The sequence below is a fragment of the Tenrec ecaudatus genome, chromosome 2 (genome assembly GCF_050624435.1).
Source record: "Tenrec ecaudatus isolate mTenEca1 chromosome 2, mTenEca1.hap1, whole genome shotgun sequence".
Classification (NCBI taxonomy): domain Eukaryota; kingdom Metazoa; phylum Chordata; class Mammalia; order Afrosoricida; family Tenrecidae; genus Tenrec; species Tenrec ecaudatus.
Genome location: NC_134531.1, coordinates 77,292,543 through 77,307,044, shown reverse-complemented (window position 1 = coordinate 77,307,044; position 14,502 = coordinate 77,292,543). Strand labels below are relative to the sequence as shown.

The 14,502-nt window shown below is 46.2% G+C and overlaps 1 protein-coding gene across 2 annotated transcripts in view; it reads left to right on the top strand.

Annotated features, from left to right (window-relative positions):
* Positions 1-463: 463 nt before the first annotated feature.
* The window catches only part of SERINC5 (serine incorporator 5), a 99,588-nt gene continuing 85,549 nt past the window's right edge, over positions 464-14,502 (top strand). Inside the window, exon 1 of one of the 2 annotated variants that reach the window (XM_075541218.1) lies at positions 464-611. In XM_075541218.1, the coding sequence (XP_075397333.1) occupies positions 585-611 (27 nt within the window). In that variant the 5' untranslated portion in view covers positions 464-584. The remainder of the gene's footprint in view (positions 612-14,502) is intronic. The other variant, XM_075541219.1, reaches the window with a different exon arrangement.

Here is a 14,502-nt window from a genome sequence, read left to right as displayed (position 1 = left end):
CTCGGGAAACGTTCCGTAAGGGCTCCTAACGTGGAGTAAGCAACCAGCTCTCTGGCCGGCGTGTAGAGCCCTCGTGGGCGAGAGACGAGTCTGTTTCCCCATAAAGTGAGACGTGAGTCCCCACAAGTTCACATACATGTACATTTCCCGTCTTCCCTTTTCAGGAAACTGGTGGGCTCTGCCAGGCGCACGGACAGGGAACTGCCACCTGCTCTTCCGTGCGAGGACTTCGGAGACGTTGCTCCAAAGGGAGGAGGAGGAGGAGGCTGCAGCGCCACCGTGTGACGATAGCGGAAGTACGAGCCCCGGGCCAGCCTTCCGCGCGGTGGGGCTCCCCGGGAAGGGGCGGGCGCGGCTCGCGGGGGCGGGCGCAGGAGGCGGGGCGGGGCGGGGCGAGCGGCGGCGGCGGGCGGGGCGGGGCTTGGCGGCGCTTGTTTTTGCCCAGGCCGCCGTGCCTCGGCGCTCAGCTGGAGCTCCGCGCTGGAGGCGGCTGCCAGTTCTGAGTGGCGTGCTGCCGCGGGAGGGAGCTGTGGGCGGAGGTTCGCCGGAGCTGCGAGCGCGGCTGTGGTCGTCGGCCCCCGGAGATGTCTGCGCAGTGCTGTGCGGGCCAGGTGAGCGGGGCCAGACGCCGCGCAGGGGGGGGGTGGTGGTGGCTCTGGTGGCGGACACCGACGGTGGGTGCCCTGTGCCGCCCCGGGTGAGCGTCTCGGGCCCGAACCTGGCGCTCGCGCGGCCGTCGGGGAAACCCTGTGTCGGGGGAAGCCGGGGAGGCAACCCCAGGTCCTCCCGCCCCGCCTCGGGGACTCCGCGTGGGGCGGGCCGGGGGATCCCGATCGCTCCCGGGCTGTGTCCCTGTGCCCGGTCCCGCTCAGGGCACCCGGCAGTGGCACTGAGCTCCGTGGCCGACCCGGCTCTGCCCTGCCCTGCCCGATGATCCCCGGGCAAGACCTGGGCTCGGGGATCATCTTTTCCATGTCCGGAACAAAAGTCACGTCAAACAGCCCACCCACACTGGTGGAGTTTGACGTCTCGTGGCTGCAGCATTGGCCCGGGACCCACGGGAAGTCTGATCCCGTCGCTCCCGGAGCGGGTCTGGGCCCGGGGAAGACTGGCGCTCCCGGCCCTTTCTCTACTGACTTGCCCCAACCTGTTCGGTGACTCTCCCTGGTTAAACTGACCATATCTTAGAACATGTATGCCCAAGTGTGGTGGCATGTAGATCTTGGCTCTTCGCACTCCTTCCTGCATTGACTGACGCCACGAAATAGTTTTTTTTTTTGTGTTGTTGTTGTTTTAAAAAGCCTTTTGGTTGTCGAGGGCCCCCCATTCCATCCATATTGATTATCAGCGTTTCAATAGCGTATTTGTAGTGAGCTTTCACAAATGAATCTAGCTTCTGGGGATCCAGGTAGAGGGATGCTCTAGCGTCCTAATAAATCCAGTCTTCCTGCAGGTGGTCGCGACCATCCGTAAGTGGTGCAGGAGTTTTAAGGTGAGGAATTATGTGCTGGTCGTTAAACCAGCCTCTTTCTCTAGCGGCCGTTTGGAATTAGCCCTTGGTTTCTGAAGTGTAATGCTGTTTTGGCAATCTTTCAAGCCAACCTTTTCAGTGATTAGGAATTGGGGCTTTTGAGGTGAAATAATTTGCCTTGTGTTGAGTAAGGACAAAGTGGATTACTACTATTTTACCAAGGTAAATATATATATAAATAACTTATAATATGTATATCTAAACCCTCACTACCAGCCAGTTGATTCCCACTCAAAGTGACCAGTTAGTTCAGGGTAGAACTTGGCGGGGTGGGTTGGGGGGATTGGATATTGTAACACTTTATAGATGTAGACAGCTCACTTTTCTTCTGCTTTGCCAACAACGTGAAACATTCGAAATTCCAAGGTGGAATTTTTGAATGTTCAGAATCTCAAGAAAGCTTTGCAGATATTTTATCTTAGTTGCTTAGAAATGCTTTATCCCCAACTAGATCCCAAACTTTATTATTTGGTAATTACATGACAGATCATTAGGAGCTGTCCTCCTGGCCCTTTGAAAGGTCTTTGAGACTTTGTATGGCCACAAGCGCCCCCCCTCCCCCGCCCCACAGGCATTATTTTGGATTCTGATGATTGTTACAAGTACTCAAAAGAGTCTTGTAAAATAAATATTGATGTAGTTCATATGTTGGCAGGATTTAATGACTTATTTCTGAAAATCCCCCTTATAGGACTTTGGAAAGAACCAAGGGTCTGGCCATTCATCAAAGGAAAAGTTAACTTCTGCATTTGGGGCTGCTTGGGCATCTGTCACTTAGATGGGCCTCTTCCACAGAAAGGTGGTGATCACAATATGATTTCATATTGTGGGACTGTGAATCAGGTTGAATATTCAAAACACAACATCAAACAAAAAAACCCACCCCAAGGTACCATCTGAAGCTATCTCATTCTACTGATTTTTTTTTTTAAACAGTCTCTGCCATCAAAAACTGTTTAGTTGGGGTAGGAGGAGGCTGGCGTCCATCAGCTTGTAAATAATGAAACAATGAAGCAGTAAATACTCCGAGTTTTACAGGGAATTGTAGTGGAGCCACCTGGAGTGGAGTTGGTGGGAAAATTTGTCTAAGATGCTCTGGCATTGAGACTGATCAGAGTAGCAGGCCCCCATGCCAGCTTCTAAGTAAGGAGTCTTCCAGACTTGGGGTGTGCAAAGAACATAAAGGGGAGCTGGGTAGGTAGAGTGTCAGAGGATGAGATCAGAGAGACGCAGAGCCAGATGCCAGCCACGGTTGGACTTTGCATGTTATTGTTTGCAGTGAGAGGCTGTTGGAGAAATGTTGTGCAGGGAGAGCTCTGATTAGATTTATATGCAGGAGATGACCTTGGATGTTGAACAAACTTGCGCTGCACCCAAGACAAGTGAAGTCAGAGCAATCAAGAGCTGTTCATTTAACGAATACCAAGAAACCCTGTGTGGGTTAGTACTGGGATTCTAACCACAAGGTCAACTGGTTCAAACCCACAAACCTCTCCTTGAGGGAAAGATGAGACTGTCTGCTTCTGTAAAGATTTACAGTCTAAGAAACCCTTTATAGGGTTTGCTGTGAGTTGGAATTGGCTGACAGTGGGTTGGTTTGCCAAGCAGGATCCCTGGCAACACAGTGCTTAATCTTTTGCCTGCTAATCAGAGATGATTCGAAGCCTTCTGCTGCCGTGTGGGAGAAAGATGCAACAGTCTGTTTCTGCACAGGTGACAGCCTTGGAAACACTGTGGGGACAGTTCTACCCTGCCCTGTAGGGTCTCTACGAGTTGGGATCAACTCCACAGCAGTGGGTTTGGTTTTTAGGTGCATTTATATACATTATTTTTATCCATTTTTTCCAACAGCCTTATGAGATGGGCGAGGCTCTACTTGGCGTTATTTTACAGTGAGGCTCTACTTGGCGTTATTTTACAGTGAGGCAACTGGAGTACAGCGATATGAATTAACTTGGCCAAGATCACATGCTGGTGGAACCGGGGGCGGGGGTTGGACAATGAATGGGGCCATTAGATAATATCTAGTAACTGTTGCCAGTGGCAGAAAGGCAGTTTCGAGTGCACAGTTATTAGGCTGCTTTTGTGAGACATTGGCTACCAGTGGTTAAGAGTAGGTGAGGTTCAGCTTCTTCCTCATCACCTGGTGGGTTTATAAAAAAATAAATTTAGATCTCATTCTGCCCCATATACTTATCTTGGCAGACAGGCACAGAATAGTCATTGCTATTCAGAGGCTTCCAGAACTCTCAGTTCTTTGCCTTTCCTGTGCTCCAAGACACGCCTTTCATGAGAAGTTTACCTGAGGCAGGTGCAACAGCATTCTAGTCGGAAGAATTTGGTTAATATTGTCGTTGGACTCAAGAATCAACAGCAGGAGTACCATGGGAATGGATCCAAGCCATGATGTCATCCCAAACTGAAGATGCATTTGCTCTTAAGCCAGGGCAGGGATGTGCAGCAAACCAAACTTAGGCCTCCAAGGCTACGCAGATTCAGCGACCTCATAGGTCTCTAAAGAGAGTAGGGTTACCCCTTAGGGCTTAGAGTCTGTAAATATGGGAACAGGTTTAGGTTATTTCCTGCCTCTTTACATTTCCCCAATGAAAGCCTTTTCTGAAGTCTATTATGGTAATTAACGAAGACTGAGTGCCATGGGACTACCTTAGTCTCTTTTATTATGCTAGTTAGCAAAATCTCTGGTCTTGATCTGAGTTAGAGGTAATTAAAGCCCATGTAAGGAACTCCTTTAGAGTGTGGCCTCTGATTGAATGCTGCTGGAATGAGTCTTCCTCCAGGGATAACTTGACCACCTAGATTGCCGCTGGAAACACCCACACAGACCGGCCCTGGGGGCTTCTTTCAAAAGTAATTACAGAGCACATAATAGTAATGATTCCCCTGAAATGCCCGGCCTCCTCCTCCTCTATAAAACATAAACCTATACTTTTAAGGGCAGCCCTGGTGGCTTAGTGGTTCCATGTTGGGCAGTGTGATCCACAAGGTCAGCAGTTCGAGACCCCAGCAGCTCCCCGTGAAAAAGATAGACTTTCTTCTCCTGCAAACAATCTGGGAAGCCCACAGGGCAGTTCTACCCTGTCGTAGAGGGTTGTTATGAGTCAGCATTGACTCAATGGCAGAGTTTGTTTCACATACTTTTAAGGAGCCTTGGTGGTGCTGTGGGTTAAGGATTGGGCTGCTAACAGAAAGATCGGTGGTTCAGACCCACAGCCACTCTTCAGAATAAGGTGAAGTGGTTTGCTGTGGAAAAGCTTACCATTCTCAGAGACCCTCTGATGCTGTGCTAATCTGTCTGGTAGGTTTCTTGGAGTTGACTTGACTTGATGGCAGTGAATTGGCGAGTTTCTTTGTTTTGTTTTTGAAGATAGATTTTTTTTCTCAGTCATGGTCTTTCCCTTATTTTGAGTGTTTCCTCAGAATTTAATTGTCCACACACCACCAACTGACCCTTTGACTCATTGGATTTGTTTCCAAGGACATGTCTTCTCCTCAAGGCCGAGCATAGTCCAAGATCTAGCTTAACACCTGCCCCAACCCCCCAGTGTTTGTGATTACAAAACTCTCCATGCAGCCTTAGTTTATAGTCACTGGGAAGGTTAGCTCCTCAGTGTCGAACGTGTCGCTTCCAGCCCTGGAAGGAGTCCAAACACAGGGATTCATTCCTTCCATGATTGTGTTGCGTTTGAACAATGTTGGATATCAGTGAAACATGCAGGGAGGATGGGAGAACACCTGTCATCACCCAGACAGTGCTATCTATAGTTTTACTGGGAGCTCTTACAGATGTTGTAACATTCCATGAGTCAAGTAGAGCAAGTGTAATTGTACAATTGCTAGTACTCAAAACATTGTCTTGCTTTTTAAAAAGATTTATTTTCTTGCTTCTTGAACTCTTTGATATCCACTCCCCTTTATCCCCTCCCTTCTCCACCCTTCCCCGCAGGAACCCTTGTTGTTATTATATATTATTCTATATATATGTATGTATGTATATATATATATATATATATCACTCTATCTAGTATATCCATTCACCTACAGTTCTGTTATTCACTGTCCTTGAGCGGGGTTATATAGTCATCATTACTATTAGAGAGTTCCATATTTTAATGTTTCATGCTCCATTCATTCATATAACTTTGCAAAATTAAGCTTATGTTATAGGTCCTATATTTGATCCCAGTCTTTTCTCTGAATTATGGGTAACTGAGCAAGTCTTAAAAATGTACCAACCATTAATTTAAGGAACCCAGGTGGTGGTGTCAGGTAAGTGTTGGGCTGTTCACAAGGTTGGCAGTTCAAACTCACCAGCTGCTTCACCAGAGAAAGATGAGGCTTACTGTTCCCATAAAGGTTACAGCCTTGGGAGCTATAGAGAGGCTCAGTATGAATCAAAATGGCAGTGGGCTCTGTTTTGTTTTGGTGACACAGTGGTTTAAAACTTGGCCTGCTAACGTCAAGGTCGGTGGTTCACACCTCCTGGCTGCACTGAGGGAGAAAGATGGGGATGGCTGCCATGGGTCACAATGAGTCCAGATATCTGTACTCAAAAGCAGTGAGTTGTTTTTGTGTTTGTTTTGGGTTATCCATTACTTGGCAATCACTGAAATATTTGAGGTTAAATTTAGATATAGGTAGCCATCCTCTAGCTTTGGAATATGATGATTTCTAATGTTGAGTAAAAATCATATTTTGGAGCCAATAATATAAATTAAAGTTTGATGATAGATGGTATGCAAATTGGGGCAGCATTTGAGCCTTAGAGAATAAGAAATATTCCAAAGAAGATCTTTCTCTTTTACAGCTCTTTATACTCCAGTTTGCAACTAGTGGAACAGTGTGCAGGCTTGCAGGTGTCCACGCAGCATGATCTTAGAGAATAATTACTCATTTGTCCTAAAACATGGGGTTTGTTCTAAAACATAGATTCTAGTCTGACCTTTGAGGTTTCCAGTTGTCAAAACTGCACTTTGATCATTCCTTAAAAGAGCACAGTGCTCAGTGCTGATGGATTGGTGCTGATGGATGGGTGGATGGATGCTCACCTAAAGGTCCCTCGAATGGACAGGTTGGCCATTGGAACCCACCTGCAGTTCTGAGGGAGACAAGACAGATTCTAGTTTACGAAACCTTATCGGGCTGTTCTACCTTGTTGGGCTGTTCTACCTTGTCGGAGAGGGTTGTTGTGAAGTCAGAATCAACTCAAGAGAGTGCAATGGTTTAATTTAAAGGTGACTCAGGACACCAATTTTCTCAAGACTTGAAATCCAAAGATTATCTTGAGGTGATAGATAGATGGTTCACCTCAGTCTTTAGGAATCCAGAAATCTGACTTATAGGAGAATTAGAAAAATTGTTCCTTAGTTTTCCCATTTTCATCAGGTTTTTGCTATAGAATCTTCGATCAGTAAAGTTCTGGTGGCTGGGCACCATCTCGTGGCAATGTAGGCAATTGTTAGGGAAGGCTCTCAGACGTGGAGTCTAGACCATGGGCCTGCCTCGCCTATTTTTCTGCTGCTGCCGACAAATGTACATTGGATGGCCACTCACAAGCTTCTCGGGCCTCAGGCGACCAATTAAAAGGTAGAACAGAAACACTAAGAACAGTATCAGGCTAATAATGATAGGCCCCACAAAACCATGGTCCTAAACTTTGGAGCCAAGAAGGCAGATCCCTTGAGGTCTGGCTATCTATAAGCAGCACCAGCAGCCGGCCTTTCATCAGTTCCATTCTGGAAACCTCCGCCTACATATTAATAGGGCCACAGATTCTTCTTTTGGAGGCTTTTTGTAAAGTCATAGCTTGACCTTCAAATATTTATTATGTAACTATCTACAGCTTCTAAGTTTATCAACAGAAGCTTCTTATTAGAGGGTTCAATCCTTATAATCATTTGAAAGCTGCTGAGTTCATTTTAATGCAGGAATCCTCTATTTTAGTTACTAATAGTATACTGCTGACCACAGGGAAAAGTATCCCAGCATTAGAGTTATTTTTTTAATCTCCTAACTCCTCTTTCAAGTTCTTGTTTGGGTTTTAATTACAGATAAACAAAACCCAGAGGGTGCAGGAGAGGTAGTGTAACCACATTCAAGTTGTTGGAAAGATAAAGAACCTCTGTCACTGGCATTTTAAAGAAGGGAGAGTGAGGTAAAGGCTGGTGTTTGTGGTGAGTTGGCATGGAGAAATGTCTCCCTCACATTTGTTTTCTTGGACTGCTGGGCAGCTGCTCTGGGCAGCGGCATTTCTGAGTGGGATGGCCCAGGGAGGGAGCCCTGTGGGAGTGTGATGCCTCCAGCTTTTGTGAACCATGGCCTGTAGAGCTGGCATAGCTGTGCTGTCATGGCATTGCCGATCGATTACTGTTCAGTTTTCTTTTAGAAGATCACCTGTCAGAGCCTCAGAGATGGGTGATTAGTAGCTAAGTAACTCACTCACTGCCAGCGAGTAGATTTCAACTCCTAGTGACCGGGTCGAATTGCCCCTGTGGGTGGGTTTACAAGATTAACTCTTTCACAGGAGTGGCAAGGCTTTCTCCTGTGGAGCAGCTGGTGGCTTCCAAGTGTTCACCTTGCAGCTCTCAGCCCATTGCTTAACCACTACACCACCCGGGTTCCTCAATTATGGCATTGTCTACTTGTATTTCAGCCGGTTGCCATGGTGACCTTAAGACTAGGAAGGAAGGCATGGATATCTGCTTCCTAAAATCAGCCATTGAAAACTATGCATCACAGTGGCCTGATCCATGGCTGGCCGAGGCTTGGCAGCATTGATTTCTGCTGTGTCTGAGGTCGCCCTGATTTGGGGCCAACTTGACCGGCAGCTAGCAGCTTTATTCCAGAGCAGCAAGACACGGCCAGTTCCCCTGTGATGTTTGATGTTTTAAAAAAAGTCCTCAGAAGCTGATAGGCCTGCAGGACTAGCCAGAGGGCAGCCAATTCCCTTTTACATCTTAATGGTTTCCAGTATTGTGGACTGTGCTATTACTTGCCTAGGTTGTCCATGGGAGGTAAGTGCTGGAGCATTCATGTAAAGTTCGCAGTTCAAACCCACCTGCAAGTGCCTGGGTAGTAAGGCCTGGCAGTCTGCTTTGGAAAGGTCGCCGCTTGAAAAGCCTGAAGAGCAGCTGTGCCCTGCATCACGGGGTCACTGTGAGTCCGAGTGGGCTCAATGGCAATTAATCGCAACAACAAATGCTTGCCTAATTATGAAAGGTGGTTATACCTGCCTGATGATCGATAGGTGGAGTTCCAGGGTAGTGCAGATGGAGAAGCCTTGGCTGCTAACCTAAGTGGGTTGTTCAGATCCACTCAGAGGTGCCTCAGGAGTGAGGCCTGCTCTGCTTCAGACAGGGCACAGCCTTGGGGGCTTGATGCAGCGGTTCTGTTCCACACCCTTGTAAGGTGACCAGATTTTAACATCGGCAAAGCGGGGCACCAGCGGACACCATTGATAAAACTCATATCCTGGCGAAATAGCCACATGGCAGCTGAAAACCGTATACCCTAGCTTGTCGTGCATTCTTTCCAAAAATCAGGACTTTCTTAAAACACCACGGGACGCAGGAAAAATTGTTAAAAATCAGGACTGTCCTGCCAAAAGCGGGACGTCTGGTCACCTTACCCTTGGAGTCACTGCGTGCGACTGACATTTCTTAATATGACCCTCTACTCAAGTCCCTGTCACTCCCACTAAAAGATTGGTTGGGACTATGCAAATAAGGTGTGTGTAACCCTAAGAGGGCATTGGTCCGTTCCCCGCTCCCTGTGAGGATGAGCCATCTTTGGAGCAGCAGAGGGAGAAACCGCGGGGCCCCGGAAGAAGAGCATGTGTAGGATCTCTGTCCGAGGGGTTCAGGCTGCCGAGACCAGATGCATCCTGACTGTGGCACAGAGACTCAGAGGGGCAGTGCTAAGACTAGGGGACCTTCCCTATGGACCGAGTGACCAGTGCGCTGGCTGCCTGGTCCATGGATCCAAAGGTCTAGGGACCATATAGCTGAGACACTAAGAGCCAAAGAGAGACTTGGCTACCTGTGACCAAGAAGCTAAGGACCGAGGGAGGGAGATTTGGCTACCACAAGACTGAGAGGCTGACAACCGGAGGGCGACTTGGCTGCTGGCTGGAAAAAGTAACCTTACTGTTTGCTGATGCTGACGTATAACCTGTTAACTTCCCTAACCCAAACCAAACCAAACCAAACTCACTGCCGTAGAGTTGATGCCAACTCATAGTGATCCTGTAGGACAGTGAACAAACTGCCCCTGTGAGTTCCCAAGTCTCAAACTGTTTAAAGGAGTAGAAAGCCCAGTCTTTCTCCGAAGGAGCAACTGGTGGTTTTGAACTGCTGACCTTGCAGATTGCAGCCCAACTTGTAACTGCTAAGCTTTTTGTTAGCTTCCCTAACAAAACCCATGCAATCTTGTGTTGCAAGAGTATTGTCTGCGAGTTCTGTGTGGCCATTGAAATGAGGAACCATCACAGATGGAGAGTGATTGGGAGGAATGGCTGTTGTCAGAACAGGTCAAGAAAGATGGAACATGGAGGCTTCCTGACTCCTGGCTAGTGGCAATAGGGAAGCCAGAGGAGGTCAGCTATGGCTGCCTCTGTGGTTACTGCAATGTGTTGGAATCAGCTCAGTGACAAGTATAAGCAAAGATATCCTCCATTCTCTCAGCACCCAGAGTCGAGCAGCTTTATTTGTGGACTTTCAATACACACTTCTGTGAAAAGTTGAATGTCAGGTTCATTTTGAATGGTGCAAGCCAAATTGATAGAAAAGGAACGGTGGTGGCACTTACCTGCAGACAGGTTTGAACTCATTAGCTGCTCTGTGAGCGAGATGTGGCAGTCTGCTTCCATGAAGATTTACAGTATTGGAAACCCTATGGGGGCAATCCGAAAAGCCTCCTGTAAGGTCACGTGAGGTGGAATCTATTCGATTATTTGGTGACTGTCTCCAAATAGTGGGTTTTTTCAAGAAGTCAGATGTGAACCATTACAGTCTTAGTAAAACGGGTTAATATATTTGAAACCAGATTTCCAGGTGGTACGCCCTCCTGTCTTCTAGCTTGTATCTCAGTGGTATTAGCAATTTTAGAGCATCATCTGGGAGTCAAGTGCAGTGTGTATGTAGGGAATTCAAACAGTGTATTGGTTTGATTATTTAAAACATCTGCTTGGATTTTAAAGGAAACAAGATTTTACTTTTGGCTTTTCTTCTGTAGTTTGCCTTGTGAGAGCTCATGTTTAAGGAAAACAGCTGTTGTGGGGGAAATTTAGAGTGGGTTTGATCACAGAATGAATTGTGATCTGTCGGTTTCCAGTAAGGCTACAGTATGTAGTGATTAGACAGCATTTTTTTTCCTTCCTCACGAAAACTGTCTAGCCAAAACAAAACTAGGAAGAACACATGCGCACAACCTCTGATCTACAGATTTTATTTATGCAAAGATAACTAAGGGGAGCTAGAACATCAGACCGTTGGACTCCTGCTGGGAACCTTTTTTTTTTTTTTTTTTAATAAACTGGCCAACTGCATTTTGAAACAAAGCCCATGGAGTCTTCTTTAGTTTCTGTTCTGTGAGCTATCTCAGGGATAAAATGGAGGATTTAGTCTCTTAATTCTCAGCTCCTCAGTGAGATGTGTGTGTGTCCCAGTCGGGTGGAGTCAGCGTCTTTCATGCCGGCCTGGAATGCTGACTTTCTCTCCTGGAGGGCTCAGAAACAATGGCAGCTTTGCGTAGCCATAGTAATGGAACTGTTCTCTGTAATAGGATTCATTATCAGTAGGAATTTTTCTTAGGCTTTGATAACATGTACCTTAAGAACCTTAGGACATTATTGATGTATTTCATTGGTTGAAAAAAAAAGGAACAAGAAAAACAACAACAGAACAAGATCATCCCCCCCTCCCACCCCATAAAGCAATATGCCAATTGTTGGTATTCATTGACCACCTGAAATAATAAAAATGGAAAGACAATACCAGGCCCACTTTTTGTGCTTGGGAGCAACCTGTGAATCAATGTCTTGGTTTCTAGCTCTGGGCTAAGAGTTCTCCTGGGAGTGGGGGGCAGAACTTTACCAGCTGGTTGATGGCTTGTGCATCCAGCTTTGTACCCTTTCCCCTGGGAAAAGTGGAAGAAGCTGATGGGCCCCTAAAGGGTACTGCTCCTGCCAGTACACGAGCCTCCCCAAGGGAGCTTGTGGAGAGCAGGTCCCCCGAATGGCAGCCCTCTGTTACACAGTGGTGCATGCTGTGAGCAGTCTCACCACTGCCCCAAGAAAAGGGTGCATTGTATTTCTCAGCTTTCTCAAAAGAAATGTTAAGAACAAAACCAACCCCAAACCCATTGAACTGATTCTGACCCATCTCTCAAGACTATCCAGTCAATTCCAACTCATAAGGACCCTGCAGGATAAGGTAGAACTGCCCCTGTGGGTTTCTGAGGCTAACTCTTGACAAGAGAAGAAAGCCTCATCTTTCTCTTGTGTAGAGGCTGTTGGTTTCAAATTGCTGACGTTGGTGGATAGTAGCCCAACACATAACCCACTACCAGGTCTCCCCGATTCTGACTCAGTGATCCTGTATAGGTTTTCTGAGACTATAAGTCTTTCTGGGAGCAATTTGCCTTATCCTGAGCAGTATCTAGTGGGTTTGAACCTCTGACCTGAGATCCAGGTTTTGTTTTCTTGCTTAGCAATATTTGAGGCAGATCATGGAATCAAGAGAAATTGGCTTGTAAGACACCTTAAAAGCCATCCCTTTTTATTCTCTGTCTGATGCTTGGCTGCCCCTTTTTAATGTTGCTGCTAAATGCCTATCAGGTCTGTTTGGATCTTTCCAATTATAGGGAGCTCACTATTCTTTAGGTTTTTCAGATGTTAAAATTTTCCTAGGTTTCTGTGTACAATAAGAAATTCCTTTGTACCTTCCCTTATACTGAGGAGCCTTGGTAGTATGGTGGATTATGTTTTGGGCTGCTAATCAAATCACAAGGTCTGAAGTTCAAAACCATCAAGCCCCCTGGAGAAGAAAGAGGGGCTCTCTGCTCCCATAAAGATTTACAGTCTGGGAAACCCACAGAGGTAGTTAATTCGACTCAGTCCCATAGGGCCCGCTACCAGTCAGAATTGACTCAATGGCAGTGAGTTTGGTTTTCTCAATGACAGTGCCTTTTACTGAAGATCTCTGGAAATACAACCCTTACATGACATATGCATCCCTGACTGACCTCATGGGGTAAATGTATTTATGGCATAGCTCTGGAAAACTTTGCTGGTGACAACATTCGAAGAAATGAACCTGTTTCACACAGAAAGAAGCATTCTTTGATGGTTACTAGAGATAGGAGGAGAATTAAGAAACCAAACTTCCCTGCCCTTTAGTCGATTCTGACATATAGTAACCCTCTAGGACTGGGTAGAACATCTCCTGTGGTTTCAAAAACTAACTTTTAATGGAAATGGAAAGCTTCATCTCTTTTCCCTCAGAGCGGTTGGAAGTTCCTGACCTTGCAGTTAGCTGCCCTATGCCGCCAGGGCTCCAGTGTGTGTAGGGGGATGGGGTTGGGGTTGGGAGTGCAAGGGATAGTAAGGGACAGTAAATTACTGGGTAGAGGATAGTCACAGATAAACCAGGATGAAGGAGATGACAATATACAATAAGGGAAGTCAGTAAAAAAGTAAAATTGTAGATCTTTTAATCAATGAAATGAAACAAATATATATGAATTGTTGAATGGGAACTTAATTTGCTCTGTAAATATTCACCTAGCTCACACACGCAATTTTTTTCCCCCTCAAAAGAAAGGGGCCTACCGTAGATACTCGAATATAAGCCGACCCGAGTATAAGCCGAGGTACCTAATTATTACCTGGGAAGCCAGAAAAACTGATTGACTCGAGTATAAGCCTAGGGTGGAAAATGCAGAAGCTATTGGTGAGTTTTAATAATCAAAACAAATGAAAATAAAATTACTAAAAATTGAGACATCAGTGGGGTAATGTATTTAAATATTTATTTTAAATTAAAAACATAAATAAAAGGACAAGTCATTTAACATTAGTAAACCAGCACAGTAAGTGGAAAATAGGTTCAACAAAAACAATAAGGTATCAACAATGATACCTTAAGAGTACTATTCCCTGAGCTCAATCAGCAACCAAGCTAAAATGGAAAGAGTTAAAATCCTTCAAAACTGGATTCCTCATCATCATCCGTATCCCAATGCAGAGCTTCAGCTGGTATGAGGTCATCATAGACGCTGTCCTCACTGAGATCGCCGTCATCACCATCACTGCTGTCATTTTCATACAAAGCGCAGTCTTCACTGCCATTCACAGCATTACTAATACTACATTTCTGGAAGGCACGTCACACCATGTCTTCTGGAATGTCTTCCTATGCATCTCGAACCCACTTTGCTATTAACTCTATGTCAGGCTTCATGAGATTTCCTCCTTTTGTTAGTCGGGCTTGACTAGATGACATCCATTCATGCCACATCCTTCGCACATGGTCTTTAAAAGGCTTATTCAATGATGCACATCAAAGACGGCTCTGATTGGTTAGATGTGAGTAAACAAACATTCAAAGCCCTGCAGTGTCAGTGGGGCTTTGATTGAACAGCCGAGAAATGGCAATCACCCACGGCTCATCCCATTACCTCAGCAGGGGGTGGTGGGGGGGCCCCAGCAAGATGTTATACCTCGTTGGGGTACCACTGACCCGTGTATAAGCCAAACCCCAGTTTTTCAGCACACTTTTTGTGCTGAAAAACTCAGCTTATACACAAGTATATATGGTAGTCAAATGGTGTTGCTGAAAAAAACCAAGACTCACTGGCATGGAGTCGATGCCAACTCATAGCGATCTCATAGGACAGGGTAGAACTTCCCCTGTGAGTTTCCAAGACTGACTCTTTACGGGAGTAGAAAGCCCTGC